At 38.1% G+C, this 20,062-nt stretch overlaps 1 protein-coding gene across 6 annotated transcripts; it reads right to left on the reverse strand.

The window, feature by feature from the left end:
- Window positions 1-3,686: 3,686 nt before the first annotated feature.
- rbm6 (RNA binding motif protein 6) lies at window positions 3,687-19,748 on the reverse strand. 6 transcript variants are annotated; one of them, XM_032549002.1, is made up of 22 exons: window positions 19,625-19,748; window positions 18,995-19,048; window positions 14,854-16,309; window positions 14,672-14,761; window positions 14,500-14,569; window positions 13,650-13,723; window positions 9,021-9,095; window positions 8,621-8,894; window positions 8,264-8,522; window positions 8,032-8,101; window positions 7,583-7,664; window positions 7,443-7,501; window positions 7,003-7,123; window positions 6,780-6,877; window positions 5,838-6,182; window positions 5,597-5,746; window positions 5,445-5,510; window positions 4,969-5,193; window positions 4,792-4,881; window positions 4,600-4,697; window positions 4,439-4,490; window positions 3,687-4,352 (listed from the first exon to the last, which is right to left on the reverse strand). In XM_032549002.1, exons 2-22 carry the CDS (start codon window positions 19,033-19,035, stop codon window positions 4,257-4,259), a joined length of 3,891 nt encoding a protein of 1,296 aa, XP_032404893.1. In that variant the 5' UTR covers window positions 19,036-19,048; window positions 19,625-19,748; the 3' UTR covers window positions 3,687-4,256. The 6 variants fall into 6 exon arrangements, with proteins under 6 accessions (XP_032404893.1, XP_032404888.1, XP_032404887.1 ...); XM_032548997.1 differs by having other exon boundaries at window positions 3,687-4,349; window positions 7,583-7,685; XM_032548996.1 differs by having other exon boundaries at window positions 7,583-7,685.
- Window positions 19,749-20,062: the final 314 nt, after the last annotated feature.

Consider the following 20,062-nt stretch of genomic DNA (forward strand, 5'->3'; position numbering starts at 1 on the left):
AAAATCCAGGGCAATAAACTTGCTGCCTTGCCAGCTCCATGTAATTTAATCTAAGCATAAATCCAGCTGTTCTGTAAAGGCCCCAGAGGTTTGTTTGGGAACATTAGTCAACAAAAAGCATCATAAAAATCAAGAGACACAGCAGATAGGTCAGGGATAAACCTGTGGAGATGTTTAAAGCACGGTTAGGATGTGAAACACAATCCTAAACTTTGAACATTGCACAGACCACTGTTTAATCTATCATTCTAAAATGGAAAGAGCAAGGAACATGTCACCAAAACTGACCGGGCAAGAACATTTTTATTCAGAAAAGCACTCAAGAGGCCCGTAGTAAGTCTGGAAGAGCAGCAGCAATCCTCAGTTTATGTGGGATAATCTGTTGGTCACTTACTCTAAAATTTTGACCGTTATCAAAGAGTAGCAAGAAGGAAATTATTGTGGAGAACCATTTGTTATGAAGATTAGGACACGAGAAAAATGTAAAAGAAGATGCTGTGGTCAGATGAGACCAAGTTCGTCTGAAGATGAAGACAAAATGCTACGTACGGCAAAACACTGACCAAAATGCAGATCTAAGTCAAATCATGAATCTGTGACAAAATGAGATTGTGGACGTTATCACAGATCCTCCCAGTCTAAATTTACTTTGAATTCCTTTTCAAGTAAGAATTTTTAAACATTTGATTCTACAGATCAGTTACAGATGTGTAGGCCTTAAAACAGGTGCTATAGTTTAATGTTAAACTACGTCTTCTTTTCCTTCAAGTCGCCAAATCGGAACTTTTTTTGGGTTTGTTCTAGGTCCTAAAATCTAATAAAATGAGACAGATGTTCTTTTGAAAGGCACTGTAAATTCTTTAAGAGGAAAATTAAATGAAAATCTATTTTTGTGACAGTAAATATGGAGATTTAAAAATTCTGCTTATCTTTTTCAATTTGCAGACCTCAATTTTTTTTTCTTTTCCCTTCTTCACCCACAACACACATCTGAACTTCTAAAACACCTGCTGACTGGCTCTTCTTCTATTTTACTGCCAGAGTCTTGCACTGACTTCACCTGCCAGCTGCTAAAGGACGTCAAGCTGCGATAATTGGCCCCACTGTCCATTCGCAGAGCGATCCTGTCCTCTCCCTCATGCAGACGAGGGAATAGAAACATGAAAGTTTCTGCTTTTAGTTTGTCCTCTCATCTCCTCAGACTAATTGAACATCAATTCTAATTTCATAGACCATTAGGATAGGATAATGACATCAGTGACCAGGAGCTTGGAATGTTTTTTTTTTCTTTCTTTCTTTTAGGTTGTTTGGCAGAGCTAAGCAAGAATAAATGGAAACCAATCCACACACAAAAAATAAATTAATTGAAAATTGGAAGAACTCTTCTCTCGGAATATTCTTTTGCTTGAGCAGAGAAAAGAAATGTTAGATAATTCCTCCCCAGTGATTTTATTTTAAAATAAATCCCAGGTTCCTCCCAGTCTTTTTAATGCATCTCATATTTGGATGGCAAAATAGCCTCGGCACTGGGAAAGACTTTGGGATTATGTGCTGACAATTTTGTTTAAATTGCAGAACTTCATGCCCCACAGAATCCCGCATAGTGCCAGTCAAGTAAGCTCAACTACTGTTAACAGTCGTGCAAATCTTTCATATACAAGCAAATGCTTTGACGCTGGATCAAAATCTGTTGCAGTGCAAAAGCTTTCGTTTGATTAATGCCCTAGATTGCAGTGACGTAGAGCAAAAAATAAAAGAACGTTGTGGTGATTTCGACCAATCAGTGGAAAATGGCTGCAAATGTGGAAGCAATTTTGAAACCTTTGCTTGTGATCTATGTTTGATATCAACATAGACATCCAAGCAATCCTTCTTTCCAAGGACAAATAGACCAACAGTGACCACAAAAAAGCTATATACACAACAGCTTGCATGATTTCTCCTTGGAAAAAACTGCTCAGTTTTATGCTACAGTGTAAATAGACAGGAGACAGTGATATGTTTTTTTCATCCCTCCAAAACAAATAAGATAAAAAATATACCTTAGCTCGAAAGCTCACCCATTAATGAACTCTGGAGGTAAGACGGGGGGGATTTTTCACAAGATCTGTGATCATGGCTCTTGCCTTGCATATACTGATTATGGAAATGTAATTTGGAACCTATACATAAATATGCATACAGCTGGACTATGATGAGCTTAGCCTTTATAATGTGACACCAACATATGATCTTTAACACCTTGTGAAAAACTATTGCTGAGTAATAGTTTGAGTAATAAAAGGAAAATGTTTGAAGGAAAATGTTTCCTTCAAATGTTTCAGATTTTGTAACAGTACCCAACAAACTATAGTATATTTTATTACTCTTTTACTTTATAGATGTAAAGTAGTACAAGACTGAAGAATTTGTTTTCAATTTTTCTTTACAGAGCGCAGGGGGCACTATTGTGTGTTTTCCAGGCACCTAGTGCCATGTTATAGTTTTAGAAACTATTTAGAAACTATTAGAAACTATGTTACCTTTATTTGCTATAAAAATACTTGATATATCAAAAATAACTTAAACAGTATTAACAATTTCATGCCTTAAAATTGGCCTTTGTCTCTTTAAGAAGCTTCTGCTCTTTCTGACACTTCAGCATGTCATCACAACAATGTCCTCTATTAGCCATTTACAACCATTGTGGACTGATAAATAGTTCATACAATCAGCCCAGCAGACACACAACCAGGTGTTTGCTAATTGCTGCTGCCGCTAGTCTGGAGGAGTTGAATGAGGAAGGCTCAAGGGAGGAGTGCTCTGTGAGGTGGAAGCTCAGCTGAAGACTGCAGCTCCAGGGAGATAGCTTTGGGTAACTTGGTGTTGCTGACAGCATAGGACAAATGGTACAAAAATAATGACAAATAAATAGACAAGTTAAACACAAAAGATAAAAAAGACTCATTAAGACAGTCTCTCAGGATAGGCAAAAGGCTTCAGCAATTAAATGTTTTGAGAAGATTCTTAAATTCAGGAAAAAAAGATTATTCCACAACTCTATAGCAAAATTCCAATCTGAAAGTTTTCACATACATTTGGATATTTGAAGTAAGCAGAATGTAAAAATCAATAAAAGAGAAAAGTTGTGTCATTCATCCCAGTGCAGCAGATCCAGATTAATTTAGTTTAGCAACTGTGCAAACTCTTATCTTTTGGTTCAGCAGCTTTTGTGATACAAATGTATATTTTTGACATCATTTCATAACTAAGCAGAACCACAAACAAGTGAGTTAGTTTTCCAACAAATAAAAAAATTTCCATATAAAATTACTGTAGGTTTTTGTAAAGCCTGAAAATGTAGTTTTGCTGCCTTGTCTTCAGTAACAGGCTCCACGTGTTGCAATTCACTGGAAAAGAAACATTGCTTTAGTCATCTGAAATTTAATTTATACAAGCAGGAATATCAGCAAAATCCAACATCTATCTCTGCTGCTTGTTCTTAACTACAGCTGTAGTTTTGTGTCCATATTACGCTCAGATGTACTGCCAGCACTTAAATCAAATCCACAGACACACACAGAACAAAAGCTGTTCTTCTAAAGAATGTGGACTCAGTTTTTTATGAAATGTCAGAAGGAAGGCTGATTGTTATAAAAACATCCATCGCTGAACAGTAAAACTATATGTAACAAATAAAACGTCACTGGTGGGATATTCAAGTTTATTTACCGAAAAAAATGTTCAGGAGACAAAATCCTGATTAAAACACATGGTTCAGAAGTATTTTTCTTCAAAGGAAAACATACATTTTTTGGAACAATCTGAACCGCTGCATTCCATGAATGATCAAAACAAGGAAGAATGATATTGTGCCACCTAGTGGTAAGCTAATAACTTTACAAACGTACACCAAGAGACACTGATCTTTACAGTTTACTTTACATGAGCACATATAGCAATTTTACCAAATAAAAAATAAATCAGATTAATCTGTGGCTAGTGTGAAAGTATAAAAAAGCAGGCTTCTCAAATATACATGGCACAAAAATCAATATGTTTTTTTCTGTACAAAATCCATTGCAGGGGAAAACTTTTTAATCATTTAGATCAGTTTTGTTGAGTCTTTTGTTTATTTATCTCAGCGTTTCACATCACAAACTGAGAAATGATGTCCCATAGTAAACACATGCTCATAGAGTCTACGCAATTTCTCAAGCAGAGGTGGTCGTCATCAAGCAGTTCACATTTTAAAATGAATGTTTATTCAGAAGAGATCACTCAAGTTCCTTAAACCGTGCAAACATGGCTTTGCGTACTGCCTGCTTGTAGGTGTTGTGGTCCCAGGATGGGGACTGGGTTTTTCTTTTCTGCTAGAAAAATGAAAAATAAAAAAAACACAATTTACTAGATGATTCCTACAAGATGTATTAAACAAAGAAGAAGACAAAACACTTACTTGGACAGGTTCAGCGCCTAAACCTGGCCTCTCACTAGCTTTGTTTGTGTCCCTGAAGATGAAAAATACAAGACAAAATTAAAAAATAATGAATTATCTAGTTTATTTCCCTTTTTTTTTTTTTTTTTTTTTTACACTCAGCAATTTCAACTTCAGTCTACCTTGAGCTTCCAGCCCAGTTGCCATGTTGTTGCTGCTGTTGGTGATGCTGTTTCCGTCTTTTCTGTTCTGGCGATCTGGAAGATTCTCTGGTGCTTAGCTGTGGAGAATAAACAGCACATTTAATAACATTCACTATCATTTAAAAAGTATGAACTAATTACATGACTGCTTCAGTTGCAAAAATCCCTTACTTGACAAATACCGACCTGCTTCTCCTGGTTTTCCAAAGCTTCCAGCTCCTTTTTCGACCTCTTGATCTTGAGGTGAATCTCCATGTTTTGCTGTATAGGGAACAGGCTGAGTGTTAGAAACTAAACAGGATCTGATTAGATGCCACGACTTTTTATGTATAGAATATGAGTTAGTACTTTATGGAGATCAGAGAGCTGCTGGTGGCGGATTAGAGCGTCTTTGTTGGGGAACTGTCTCCTGCACAGCAGACATGCCATTTTCTTCCAGTCCGTAAGTCTGTCCTTCTCCTCCGGCTGGCTCTTCGGAGTGCTTTTAATTGCCTCCTCCTTGTCTTCTTCCACCTCTTCATCGCTTCCAGCTCCGTAGTCTGACGCCAGCAGACCCAACGAGCCCATTGGACGCTAAAACCAAACCAAAATTTAATAAGGAGCAATAGTCACAAGCCGTGTTGTACTGTATATTAATTTCTCACAGAGGAATACACCATTTCTGTTTCTTGACTCTGAGTCAAGAAACAGACTGCTTAACTGCTTGAAATATGTAACGCTAATTATTCTGTATGAGTTTCAATTTTGAATTGAATTACTTAAATTGAAATTTCAGCTATAATGAAATTTATGAGGATGCAGATGTTTAGGAGAGAACGACTTACTTTAGATTTTTCATCTTTCTTGACAGGAGCAAGAGGCTTCTTAAAAAGATCATCAGCACCTGTGATCTACAGAAACAAAAGAATATTAACAAAAGTTGTATCTACACCTGTAGAACGACAAAATTATGAAAAGATGAGGATCAGGTGCCAACCTTCCTCTCAAAAATAGCAAAAGCAGCATCCGCTGACTTCGACTGCCTCTTCTCATCGTCAACTCCAGACTTCAGGACAGGAGATGGAGAACGCACCGTTTCTTTCTGACGATTCTGGATCTTTGCCCAGCGCTCCATATCTTTCATTATCTGCAAACAGCAACAACAGAAGAGTTATTCCTCACCTATCTGTTACTGCAAAATCCACCATGATATGTGATTACATTACAGGGAACGCCACCTTAACAGCAGCGAGACTTCTCGGTTTCTCGTCTTTGCCGTCCTTGTCTTTTTTCGGAGAGTCCTCATCTTCCTTTCTCTCGGGAATGACAGAGAGAGATTGGACGGATCCATCAGAGCCATCTGCAGAACCAGCATCAGGGGCAGCAGAAGCCTGGGGAGGTGCTGAAGGTTTCTTCATCTCTAATGGGGCATCTGCAGCCGGGTTGGAGAGAATGGCTTGATCTTCTGCAGTCATGGTGGGAGCTGGGTGGGAACCTGCAGAATTCCCTCCTGGAACTGGGATGTAGGTTTTTGATGTTCCATCCCAATACAGGTACTCCTGGGTTTGAGCGTTGTAGAAATACTAAACAGAAAATATAGAAAATTAGGGAATTATTTTGCAAAATATCCCCTCAAAAAAGCAATACGTAAAAAAAAAGAGACATTTTTTTTTCAAAATCTAAAATTCACAAAACCTGTGAATTTGTGAAAGGAAAATCAGGTTTACATATTTATTTTTAATTACAACACATGCTGTGAAAGTATACAAGGTAACTTATTAATCAATACAAAAATGTAAAATTGATTTCTTGACAAGCATTGATGAAGCAAAATGTTTTTGTGAGAACGTTTTGTAAGAAAGAGAAAACTTGAGTAATGCCCACAATGAACAAGATCTGGCTTTCTCTGTTTTCAGCTCTGGAGGACCGACTGCATCAAGAAAATATTTTAGATGCCACTAAAGAAAGACGACAACATTGCAAAACCTCACTGCAGAGTAAACAATGGGATGTTTTCAATTAGAAGCTTCATTAGCTTCGCAGCAATTAGAAATGTATCAATCACACTTTTCCATGGTTTATTTAAAGTACTGCATATTCCTTGACAATGTAAGATGGTTTGGCTCTTGACCTCAGTGGTGCTAAAGACAGAACTGAACATTTATGTTCTGGATTCTCACCCTTGAGTTTGGATCGTAGTACAGTGTCGTCTCCGGATCGTAGTAGAAGCCTGATGTTGAATCATACAAGTAACTGGACGTGTCTGGAGTTTCAGAACCTGGAGAAAGTTTGAAATTTTACACGTCTTCAGAATTTAATAGCTGATTTATAATCTAAAGTGGGTTTTATATTTTTATGAATATTACCAACTTCCAATAGTTCTCTAAATCCATGCTTTCTCACCATAAATGTAAGTCTGTGATCCTTCTGGTGGGGGCTGCATTTCAGCTGAATCTGTGGGAACATGAAGTCCACCAGTTTGGAGTGCTGGGGCTGCAGTAGCAGTTTTATTATAGTCCATTCCCTGCATAAAAAAAATGTTCAGTGTTCAAATTTTAGAAAACCAAGCAGAGTCTCAAGTTAGATTTTTACTTCAGTAGAATAATAAAAAAGTGAACCTTGAATACATTTCTTTCATTTTGATGTGCATGGTGTACATCTAATGACTGCAAGATTCAGTTTCGTAGACAATTACAATTTTTACATAACACCAGAGAACCAAAGTGACACCACGGCCATTAGAGCCAGTATTGGTGGTGTTTGCAGTGGAGACACATGCAAAATCTTGCCAAAATATAAAATCCACCCGTTAATAAATACTGGACCAGAGTAACGAAACCTACCAGACTAAGGCTGGGGTCTGACGAAGTAGCAGGATTCATGCTGATATTCATTAAATCTCCTAGTAGTAAAAATAACATGTTTAGGTATTTCAGTACAAAATTTCGTTACAAAAAACCCCCCAAAAAATCTGAACAGTCACCTTGCATTGCAACATCTGTTGCAGGAACGCCAACCATAGGAAGCAGTAGAGGATGCAAGTACTGTGGAGGTGGTGGGAACGGCTGCTGTAATAAAACACCAGTCTGCCAGATTTGGTTAGTCAGTTTTTCCAACAAAATTCAAATGTTACATATAGATATCACACAAAGCTGAAACAGTCTGAACAAGTTTCAGTTGTTGCTTAATATGGTAAAAATGAAAACAAGGTATTTAAAACTCTGAATGCTGCCCCTGCTAATGTGCTTATCTGCTCTTATTGTGCACTTTAATCAGTTCGACCACTGTTTAAATATTCTTATTTAACTTTCTATAGCACTCGCAGGTTATGCCTCAGTTCACAGTAAAACTGACAGAGTTAAAAGCAGCTGGAAAAGTAAAGCTTATAAAGTAAAGCTGTTTTATATGATCTTGTCTCTACATAAAACTTACTCCTGTCATGGTGTCTTCAGATGGATGCCCAGCCATTGAAAGGTTTGGTGCATCATAATCTCGTTTCAAACTAAAGCAGAAAAAAAAATTCCAAGTCAATTCAATAAAAAAATTATTGATTAAATACAATCAATCAAATTAAAACAAAAATTGATAAAAAGAATCAAGCAGAAGAAATAGATTTTCAACAGAAGATGGGTGAAAAGGGAAGACTTCACTCATGGAGACTCACTTCTGGTTCTTGAGAGGTCTTGCGATTTCAGCATGGACTCTGACTCCATCGATACACAGCGGTCTGGGTTTGGTGATAAGCTCCACCAAACGCCTTACTTGCTCGTGGGAGTCCATGTCGACAAAGCAGAAGCACTTTGTTCCAGGGGGCTTTCCCTTCACTAAACGAACGTTTCTCTCATCCAGATACGCAAATGGATCCAAAGCTTTTAGGATGGTCTCTACTGTGGTGGTGGGTTTCACATTCTTGATTATCATCGCTATAAAAAGCAAACAAAATTAAGAAACCTTGAGTTAATAGTCCTTAAAAAAAAAAAAAAAACAGAAAGAGATATGGAACAAGTTTAGGTCAACATACTTTTGCTGTCTTTGAATACAGACTTGAGGTGGTCTGACATGTGAAGTGGGTTGCGGTTATGTGACGACTCTCCTGGAAGCTCAGGTTGTTCTTGTTGGTGCTGCTGGTCGACCTGCTGCTGCCACGCCTCTGGGGTCAGGTCAGTGTTACGCTGAAACTGAGTTAGCTCCTCTACAGGACCTTTGGTGTTTTGGTTGGTCCTCAGATTATCTAAAGGCTTGTCTGATGGGGGTAAATGTGAGTCCAGGGTTGGAGGTCCTCTGTGATCTGGTTCCTGTTAGAAAAAATAGACAAAAGACAAAAAGGTAAAAAGATATTAAAATATTTCTCAATGGGCAAACAGCTAAGTACTGCCTTCTTACATAATGACGAAAATCAATAATTCTGTAATCATACTCACAAGAAGAACTCTTTCACACTCATTTGGCTGGACGTACTCCATAGCAGATGTTCTAGTGCCAACCTTTATGGATCCCTGGAAAACAAACAGGCAATGCAGTTAGAAGTCCACCACATCAGTGACCCAGCTATGATGACATCCAGCATGCACTATGGGAGGTTTTATCCGTCCCGTATAATGCAGAGAGTAAAACGGCTCAGCAGTTATTGGTGTGGAGCCCGGTACCGTCGCCTTGCCGCACACTAGCCATTTATCTTCCAGAGTAGGGTATCTTCAAAGAAGCTAGCATTTCGGACTCTGGCGTTTGTTGATTTTATTCATCATTTACGCATCTCCTACTCTACCCATGGGTCAAACAGTTTTGCGATTCATACCATGTCTGACCACAGTAAAAGCTTCTCACCATTTCTAAAGTTGAAAGAAATATCCTTGGATAGGCCTCAAAAAATGTGCAGAACCTAACGCAGATGCAACTTTATTTGGACCATAAGTTAACAAGTCGAGATGCAATGATCTGGCTTTTTCGGGACGACATCAAAGATTTGACGAATCCGACTTTTTTTTTTCCTACGGACGATAGTATCAAAGAAGATGTGTTGTAAAGCCTTTTGGTAGAACTAGTAGGTTAAACTCAACTGATAGTAGAAGAAATGCCTAACCTGTATTTGCATTTTAAGTAACATCATATTGGTTGAAATGTTTGCCAATAGGAACAAGTTCTTAGTTTTGGCCAGTTCACAACTGCCTACAGAAAAGAATAAAAGCACTTTTTGGTGTTCGACTTTCTTATCACTGATCAGGGCAGATCAAGGGAAAATTGGCAAACTCTGTCCTCTGTCTGCTTGATCTAATAATAAGCTTTCTGAGTTTTACAGTTATAGTTCAAAGTCTGAAATTTATAACATAAGAAGACTACAAATCTTAATATAACCTTTCTTTAAATTGACATTTCTTATTTCTTTTTGGGGGAAAATTGGTACATTAAGCTAGACTGCACCAGCTGATATTAACATCAATCATAACCAAAAGAAGATCCAGAGCATGGCTAAAACAGTGCTGGGCTAAAGATGCTCCAGAACAATTGTAGCCAGGACAAAGTGAGACAGATGTCAGGGTTTCCCTCTGTGCATCATAAGCCTGGCGGGCCACCAGGCTTTACTTGTGCCCCCACCAGGCTAAGCATTGCTTATTTAAGTTTTTTTTTATGTTTGGATTTTTAAGATTTTATAGTCGGTGTTCAGATATTAATCTTTCAATAACACAATTATCAAGTGATATTTTCAAATTTCCTGTCAACTTTAAATATTTCTTAACTCAAAAACACAGTGGGCCGCTGGATGAATGACTGCCCTAGCACCCAACCACCGGGCTTAGCAAGTTTTCTGGGGGAAACCTTTGATGTGAAATAGTCCATAAAGGGGGTTCCAATTTTCTTTTAAGTTTATTATTTCTAATCGTTACTAGATATTAAGGAGCTTTAAAAAACACTTTGGAAAATAGTTTTTAACACCAAAAACTAAGTTTGCATTTGGATGGCACATACAAACACAACTTCACCCGAGAGTCACTCTCACAGCAGATTCTCCAAAAAATGAACAATGTCTTCATCAACATCTCCTTCCATCTGACCTTACTGCCTCAAAAATAAATCTATAGCTTAAAAGTTTCCTCAAGAACTACCAAAAAAGTTACAATTTACACTTAAAAATAGCTAACTGATGATAGTGAGGATGCTGCGTCTGTGGTGCCATAGTTCTCTGATAATCACGCAACCACAACTCCTTTCTAAGAGTCACATTTTGATTTATCCCATTCAAGTTGGTTTGGGAAGAACACAGAACAGCTTTCAGAGCAAGTAGATAGAAGCCACTGGAACCAAAGAGGGCAGAGCTTACCCAGCAGCATCAACACGAGCACATGTATGAAATAAGTGATATACCAAATAACACAGAGCGAACACGGTCATAATCTTCATGCTGGCCATCCAAATTCATTCAATGTCTTCCATTCTCAAGAAGCCTTCTGGAGCAGATTCTGCTGATGAATGCATTTTTTCAGATTAAACCAAGATTCCTCCAGTTGAGTTGTTCCTCTTGCGATCTGAATTTGTGTGCTGTTGTCATATGAGAAATTGTAGCTCGATCGCATTCCCATCATTGAACTTACAAATTTCTGATTACACCTAGAGGCAAATAACACCGGTTGCTCTAGCTCAACCTTTAATTTTGCGTAGACACAAATAATCACAAGGTATGCAGAACATGTTTAGGTCATGCACTGAAGATATGATCCAAGAACAGTTCAGTTCAAGCAATTAAAGGTCTACTCGATCCACGTGAAAATCCCGAAAATAGAAGCCAGCTGCAGCCATCAATACAAGTCAGTCCACCAAGTGGCTTTAATAATGCCACGTAGAAGTTGCGTAGAAATAATAAAAAAAACAATAATCACAAGAATAATTAGAATAAAAGGCAATCAAATCTATTATAGATAAGAGGTACAAAACGCTTGAATCTTAAGACAGAAATTCTGGCTCATCTGCTGAGCATCAAGATAAATTGGACAAAAACACAAAATGACAAAGTGCTGCAAGCAATCTAAACAAGGACAAAAACAGACTCGCTATGCTAAAAACCTTGAGCAGCAGTTTGAAACAATCCAAAAGCTCAGAAAAGATGGAAAGTCAGAGCATCTGCATTTAGAAAAGCGCACACCTGCACCGTACCAGTCAACCACATGAAAACCGCTACGGAAAAAAAGTTATTTAAATTTATCCCAGTCAACTGAAAACCAAACATAGCCACTTAAGAGTTCTCAAAGAGTTTGACATAACCAGCAAAACTAAAATTACATACAAAATCTGGGGAAAATAAAAACCAAACTAAAGTTAAACATAACAGAGGACGCATTGAACTTCTTGGCCAATGAATTTAGAAGATTTAAGACTTCAAATGCCACTTAAGAATTTTAAGCCTTAGCTTTCACAAACTCTTCGCAAGCTTACTAACCAGTCAACTAAAGCAACAAAACATAGAGCTGCTAAAAAAATTATAAATTGCTGATATTTACTAAAAGATTATAGAACAACTTTCTCTTAGTTGGTTGCCATTCAACCTTGTTTAAGAAAACAAAATGTTCCCAGAATCTGCCTTAGTTCTTAGTTTGGATTATTCACACAAAACAAAGGGAGCTCAGCTTCACAGTAGAGTGCACTTGGACACATGAAACCAACATCGCAGAATCAGTAAAATGACAACGGCATTCAAGTAGTTCATTGCTTACAACCCAATCTCCTGCTTCAAACATCAATCTGTCAGGGTTCCTATTAGATGAACATTTAGCATTACTTTCAACACTCTATAGAGCCAAAACAAAGTCACAAATAAAAAAAAATAACAAAAGATAAAAAAGAGGAACATGTCTGAAATGGGCTGTTGCTAGCCCGGCCATTACCGTTTTACACGATTGTGCACAATTCTCATCTTCCTTCAGTGCCATTTCTGGTCTTTCTCCCGTCGAGCTTGATTTCTCTGGTTGAATTTCAACCAGGCCAATCAGTGAACAGATGGCGAAGTTGCAAACAATGAAGGTTTTTTTCTGCACTGACTTCGAATTGCAGCTTGCTTGTGACTTTACCAATGGCAGCGGAGGATGTAAACGAAACCGTTCAGTCCGTCTTGGCCACACTTCCAAATATTGAATTAAGATTAAAAGCCGCCTTGTTCCCTCTGAACAGTGGGGGATGTTTGCTTAAAGCACAGGCAATTTTCAGTAAGATTCATAGCGTTGAACTGGCACATTTTATACATCGCGGGCAAACCTTAGCGATTGCGTAAAATTTAAAACTTCAACAGTGTTCATGCCTCCAGGAAGAAATTGTTTCTCAATAGCCAAGGGTACAGACCCTCTGTACGAACCAAAGCGCAGAACAAGGGTTTTTACCAGGCTAGGTTGTTGCCGTCATGCTGATAACTTACACCATATGGCTAAACTGAGGAAAAAAGAAAATGTTTAAACATCCATTAAATCCTAAAATTAGAAATGTTCACTCTATATTTGCAGATGAAGTATTGTTCAATAAGCTGGCTGGATTTTCCAACATTATCCTACAATAAAGGCACAACGAAGCATTATAAGGACTGATGTTCAAAAGAAAAATGCTGCCTCTGAGCACTGCTTAAAACTTGTGAGTGATGAGTTTGCATCTCAAACAAATACTTTACACAGCAAATACCTCTTACTTTTGTTATTTAGCTTTTAAAAAATAGTGCTAGAATTGAAAAACTATTATTAAAAATTAATGTAAGTATTACTTAAAACACTAGATGAATGTTGAAGTCTCAGGTGGAATGAATTGGGACTATTTTCTGTTTCATGACGAAATGCTTGTTAGCTAGTGTGCAGCTAAATACGAGAAGTTAGCTCTGTCAAGCCAGGTTTTTTCTGAAATTACTGAATAACAACTTCAGTAACATGATTTTGTGGATATATAATGATGACAGCAAGATATTTAGGATCAACATTTTGGATTAAAGCCCCTTCCCAACACCCCAGCTACTGAGTGCCCTCTCAACCCCTTGTAATCCAGATGGGAGAGACAGCCGTCTCAGAGTGACGAGGATGGGCCACCTTGTTGGACTCCATGAAGTGGACTGCATCCTCGAGGTTTAAAAACTCCACATAGGCCATATCGTAGCTGTAACCTGGGGACAGCATTTGAAATACAGATGGGTTTTTGTTAGTCAAGGTCAGAAATAGAAAAATAAGCATTCGTGAAAACATCGAGATCACTGAGAGTGCATTTTCACAGATTAACTGAAACACATACCTTTTTGAGACAACTTTTGTTTGATTTATTTTTTCTGGTTACTAGGCCATTTACTACAGCTTAGATAACCAAGACAAGTCATTGGGTTCAAGATTCCCAAACAAATGACTGTAAATGTTTGCATGGCGTGAACCAAAGATAGTTCAATGGCGTTTGGAAACATCAAGATGGAAATATGAACTTAGGGCATCTCCTTTAATAAAAGACTTGGAATCATGTAGACAATTTGTGGCACAAATATAAATGAAGTTTTACTCTACAGCACTTTTTCTGTTTTACATACTACGAACATGAACCGTGCGATACCGAGACAGTTTTCATTTTTCGTTCAGCAAGATTTGTTTTTCGATAATGGACAATCCTTCTATCCCAGATCTTCTGTGAAACACTTAATATCACTCCAAAGGTTGCCAGTTAGGAAACCCTCTCTTAATCCCCAAATGAGTCATCCTCGGATAACAAAGGTTGGCAGAACAGAAGTCCCCCGAAACGTATTTTCACTGAGCGAGTTCACAGACACCACCAACAACAAAAGCAAACAAGAACAAAAAAAAAGGCGAAGTTTCACATTTTGTTTCAGCGAAATATCGAGGGACATATTAGCGATCGACTGCCCCAAACAAATTACAAGAGAAGAACCTCAATTCTTACCTGGCACAACATTTTGGATTTTTATCCCCTGCATCGGTACGCCATCACGGACTGCAAAGGCTCCAAGAATCTGAAGAAGGAGAGTCCTAGTTGATAACAGCACTCAGCCTGTGCAATTACAATTGCCCAAATTTATAATGTTAACTGAAAGTTGTACTTCTTTTAAAATTACCTGATCCACTGAGTCAGTCTTTGGAATACCACTTATGGATATAATATTCGAAACTTTGTCCTTCACTGATGCATTCCTGTAATCTCGATCCTTTCAGAGAATGGTTATTGGATATAAACCAGAACATGAAAATTACAAAAACAATGTCTTCACAATAAATAGAGTCAGAAAAAAACACATACCTGGGAACCAGAATCTGTGAATTTTGAAGGTGTAATTGGATTAGGGTCCTTTACAAATTTTTCCGTGGGAGGAAGTTCTTCGTGTTTGTAATCAAACACCCTTCTTGATGCTGTTCTGTAATCTATGTCCCTGTAGTCCTGATCTTTTGCTTGAATTGTGCTGTTGCTTTGGTAATCCTCTTCCTCCCCTAATTTTTCCCTAAAAGGTATTTGTTCAGGTGGGCCGTCTTTAATCTTTCTAAAAGAATCACTTGGCTCCTTAATCTCACGTGAAGGTTTATTTTGTTCTTCAAGGTATGGGACCCTTTCATCATGACTCATTTTATTCTGGATATACTTCGGATCCCTTTCTCTGGACCATTCTTTATCGTTTCTACTGCAACGACCTGTTAGAGGGTTTGTTTCTGGCATCAGATGATCCTGTGGACCCTTCTTGCCAGGTATTGGGGGGTCTATTGAAGGAAAGTGGTCCCGCTTTTGAAACGGTGGTGGGTCCCTCACATTCACATTGCTGCCGAGACCAACAGGGAAACTAGTATCAGGTCCACCTTTCAAATCTTTCCCCAAAAAAGGATTCTTGTCCTTTTGACGGCTCTTCCATTCTTCGGCGAGAGTCATCTCCTCACCACTTCGATAATCCATTAGGGGGCTACCGCTTGCATCGGGGTAATCTCTACATCCAACAGTGTCTCCTGGACCCTTAAACTCTGGCCTCCGACCAAGAACATCTGGGGCCATGTCTAATCTTTCCCGTTCAGCTGGAGGGAACTCACCTGGACCAAATCTTAAAGGAGAACGGTCCCTATCTCTGAAGTCGACAGCTGGTCCAGGCCGATTCCTGAAGTCCATATCAGATTCAAATTTACCTCTTGGGTTGAACGGTGGCCCTTCTCTTCCATCATTATCCATGAGTCTCCTTTCATGTGGCGGTAAGTCCATCTCATAGCGATCAGCATCACCAATACCCCCTGGGTGCCTGTCAGGCATGTCCCTAAATCCATCATCTCGTTCCATTCGATCCATGGGAAAGCCTCTTCTTCCATCAATATCAGGCCTGTCAAAGCGGTTCATGTCATTATGGAATATTTCTCTGTCCCTCATGTTTGAAAATCTGTTGTGTGGTTCCCATGGAGGCATACCCCTCCCTCCTAAATCCCTGCCTGGCCCACGAAAACCAGGATTATCAACAATTTGGTCTCTAATGGAAATTTCAACATGCCTCCTAGGATGGAAGTCTTGATCGTTCCTGGGCATGAAGAAATCTCTGTTTGGACCTCTTCCTCGCATATCACCTGGAGCCATATCATGACCTCTCATGGGAAAACCATCCATCCTTCGCTGGTCCATAGGTGGAAAATCAAGTGGTCTAGGGCCCCTATGGCCCATGTTCATGCCATCTCTATAATCAGGCATTGGACGATCTCGACCCCAAAACATCTCTCCACGGTGATCACCACTGAAAGGTAAATAATTCTATTAGTGTGCTGATTAATTCAAAACAGACAATTGCTTAGGGTCAACTTGATTTTTTGGTTTTGGTTTCTTTATTTGCCAATTTGCTATCCAATTTTAAATCTCAGCATTGGTATTTTGTCACTGTAAACAAACAGTGTTTTTACATATGTGCTTAATTTATATCAGTTTATTTTTTGGTGAAGTTAAGGATTTTCATACAGTGGTAGAATAAAAATACTTGTTGAATATATATCTGACTATTATCAGAAAAATCCCTGTTTCAGCAAGTCCATTCTTACACAATATGACAGATCATAACCCTTGATTAAGGACACAATATATTGTAAATATATTCTGAGAAGAAATGTTTGGATGCATATTTGTTAGCTAATACATTCCAAGAGTCATGAATGCACATTGTGCATGGCAATAAGATGTTCAGCCTGTGCAGGGATGAAAATGCTGAAGTACACAGTGAGTGTGTTGGAAATAGAAGAAAAATTTACAACCTTTCGACAAATATTCAGAAACTTGTGGAACTAATTTAAGGAGAAAGTCTGGCTCCTTGTAAACAATCTATGTTGAAATCAGGGGTGGCTAAAAGACCTTTGAAGAGTAATAGAAAACAAGCAAAAGCAGGAAAAAATAAAGATTTCAGCTTAGTCTAAGACAGAAAAGTTAGTTATCAACCTAAGGACCTGTTCAGACCTTATATTCATCTATACCAATCGGACTAGAGCTGAAACAAGGAGAGATTGGCTCAAACTACATTAGACTGATTCTAAGCAAATTATCTGGAGTGTTTTACGGTCTGAAAGCAAACTGTGCAAGAGACACTATTAGGACAACTCGCTGACAAAAGCAGAGCAGCACAGTACATTACCTGCATGTGTCTCAGTTTAGAATAATGCACTTTAGAAACAGCATGCTCATAATCAAGAACAGCTGCAGCAGCTGTTGGGTAATATAAAATAAAGATCTATCCACTAAAAGTATTCAGAAGAAAACATTTATGACAAAAAGTTGAGCAGTAAGCAGGTAAATGAGAAAGCCAACTGCACTGCTGTTGACACCAATTGCTCCATCATTGCCAGACAAAGCAAAGTGTTGATGTTCATTCATTCAGGGATCAGGTGATGTGTGCAACGAAGTTGAATAGAAACAGGTGATAGCAACTGGTAAGACGTTTGGGTTTTACAGGTGGGAGACTACAGCAAGTTAAAAATGAATGCAGAGTGGAAACCCAGTGAACAGTAACTTAATTAATGAAATGCTAGCTTGTCCACTGCTAAGGGAACAATAAAAAAAATGTATTAAATGCATTGATCACTTTAAACACAGGTGTCAAGGATTGGTGTCCTGCAACTTTCAGATGTGTCTGCTTCAAGACACCTGAATTAAATAATTAGGTCATAAACAGGACTTGTCTGTATATTGAGGAGCCTAATTCAGCCACTGGATTCTGGGTTGTTGCACCAAGTGACACATGTAAAAATGCTGGACAGCACACCCCCTCCACAACCCTGTTGACAGTTTCAAAGTAATACTGGCTACTAGACCACAATCCCTGTTTTGCCTTAACTATTAGCACTGACTGGTGAATGGCTGTTAAAATAAAACAATCTAAAATTGTGCTAATCAGTGAATGCACCACTTGCAACCTCTACCATTGATAACACTCTAAGCAACACTCTTTGTTTAAAGGGAAGTCAGAGGCCATTGGAAAGGAAACAGTATTTTCCATGACATCTGTTGTTCATGAAAAACGGAGTGAGAGTGATACTTTGAGAACATAAGAAATGGGCTCAACTTACTACATCAATGTTAATCTGCTTTTATCCTTTTGAGCTTTTAGTCTCCTTTATGGAACATCCTGGATTTGGAAATGTTGGCAGCCTTTTGGCCAACTATATGTTTTGGAACGAATACACATTCTCCATGGAGTACACACAGGAAGCCTGCTGTTTTTACTCATGCTGGTTGCACTAGCCATGTTAATTACTGATGCAGATTAAATTAAATTTCAAATCATTGTAGATTTTAAAAAAGTAATATCCTGTTTTACAGCACTGTCCTCTTCTGCTATGAACTAATGAGTGCTCACAGCTGGGAAACCAAGTTAAAAAATGTATCCTCTTCTTTTACCCAATTATAATATAGTTTTTAAAAACAAAATCACAATAGACTAATATCTGTTTAATTAAGGCAAAACTTTACAAAAACAAGATCAGAAATCAGCCACACAGCATCATAAACTTGTGCATTACAGTATATCCAATTAAAACGTCAATTGCCTTTTGGATTGTTATTCCAATCTGATACAAATAGTAGAGCCCGAGATGGTAAAATGATTACAGAGCAAGTCTGAATTATTCTAAGGGCAGATGAGAACATTGAGAGGAAAGAAAAGTGGATTCATGACAACCATTTTTTTTGTCCTTGCAATATTCAATTAATATCAACATTTCCTGCTTATCATGGTGCCCTAGTTTTGAACAGTCCTGTTAAAAAGTGCCAGCTATACTTAAACAAAATGCAATGTAAGAATAGGACCTTACAACTCACTGTTGTTTCTAGACACTAAATTAAAACAGAAATGCAGTACAAACCGAGCAAGTGCATATTTCTTACTAATAACATAAGGTTGCTATAAATGTGTCATTAAGTACCAAAGATGTTTCCTTACCGGAAGGGTGGTCTTCCCCGAGGTCCCGGTCCATCCCACATGTTTACAATTATTCTATATTTAGAAAAAAATAAATATCAGGATCGTTCGAGCTATACAGGAGGGCGCAACACTGTGTCCAGTAAAATAGCACCCCCAATAAATAATCATAAACCCGGTTACTCTTTAAACAACTGACTTTATAAGTGCAACTTATTTTATTTTAGCAGCATTGTTATTTAATGGCACGACGTAGATTCTTTGAAGATGGCTGCAACAACGTCAGCTAAGTGACAGAAATGACTGGGGGAGTGACTGTTAATAATGGTGGCCGGCTAACTGTAGCTTCCACAACAAGGCCCATTACATCTCCGTAAAAACACAAGCAGAAAAGTCAGAAATTACAGCACTGCATTAGGATTCAGAGGAATTGCACTAATTAACACGGATGCGACTTAACACAAAAAACCTGATTTTGACGTGAATTCAAAGAAAGAAACAAGTCATCCGGTGACGCTTTGAGCTGTCATGACAAGCTAACGCTCAACAGAGAGTTGAGCGTTTAATCTGCGTTTAATCTTAACCTAAACAGTCTCTACCACAGGGATTAGACTTAAACATTGCTAATAATATTTCATCTAGAAAACCCACCTTGGCTGTTCTTAGGGCTTAGTTTTTAATTAGAAATATTTCAACGAGTTTCTCGTTGAAAGAACTAAAACAAAAATGGAAACGATGATGCTTCTTCTACGTTGTGAATGAATGGTTGCCAGCTAATCCTCTGAACAGCGTCACCTACTGGACTGGAGTGTGTAAGAGAAAACAATGTGTTTCATTTTTGCTTTGCAACGACTTATTTAGTCACAATTAACTATCTGGAAAATATTCTGATTTGATTAATCTCAATAAGTTCAAGTATCTGATTTTAGCTTTAGTGTAAATGCTCAGCTAAACTCAAACATTGCAATTTCTTCACTTCCGCTTCACTTTTTTTTTCTCTCTGGTGTTGCTATTCAAATCCTGGTGCATAACAGATGTTGCATAATTCCAAAAATAAAACAGATATAAGTAGTTTAAACAATAAAACTC

This window comes from Xiphophorus hellerii, chromosome 20 (genome assembly GCF_003331165.1).
Source record: "Xiphophorus hellerii strain 12219 chromosome 20, Xiphophorus_hellerii-4.1, whole genome shotgun sequence".
NCBI classification, from domain to species: Eukaryota; Metazoa; Chordata; class Actinopteri; order Cyprinodontiformes; family Poeciliidae; genus Xiphophorus; species Xiphophorus hellerii.